The sequence below is a fragment of the Eurypyga helias genome, unplaced genomic scaffold (genome assembly GCF_000690775.1).
Source record: "Eurypyga helias isolate BGI_N326 unplaced genomic scaffold, ASM69077v1 scaffold8991, whole genome shotgun sequence".
Taxonomy (NCBI): domain Eukaryota; kingdom Metazoa; phylum Chordata; class Aves; order Eurypygiformes; family Eurypygidae; genus Eurypyga; species Eurypyga helias.
Genome location: NW_010230159.1, coordinates 1 through 212, shown reverse-complemented (window position 1 = coordinate 212; position 212 = coordinate 1). Strand labels below are relative to the sequence as shown.

At 64.6% G+C, this 212-nt stretch overlaps 1 protein-coding gene across 1 annotated transcript in view; it reads right to left on the bottom strand.

Moving 5' to 3' along the window:
* NAPRT (nicotinate phosphoribosyltransferase) overlaps nucleotides 1-209 on the bottom strand; it is a gene marked incomplete at its 5' end in the record, with an annotated part of 7,244 nt that extends 7,035 nt beyond the window's left edge. Inside the window, one exon of the mRNA XM_010160646.1 lies at nucleotides 67-209. Coding sequence (XP_010158948.1) covers nucleotides 67-209 — 143 coding nt within the window. The remainder of the gene's footprint in view (nucleotides 1-66) is intronic.
* Nucleotides 210-212: the final 3 nt, after the last annotated feature.

Sequence of the window (212 nt, the reverse complement as noted above, 5' to 3'; positions counted from 1 at the left end):
CAATGTCCCCATCCTTCCGCGGGACGCCGGAGCCGCACGGGTAGCGTAAGGGTACAAGGGAGGTACCAAGAGTGTCCTACCCTGGGAAAGACGACGGAACCCTCCGGCACAGCGGACACTGTCACCTCCGAGGCGTCCAGGGTGGCCAGGTAACTGAAGAAGGCGTCCTCCGTGGTGCTGGGCAGGACGGAGCGCAGGTAGGCGACATCTGC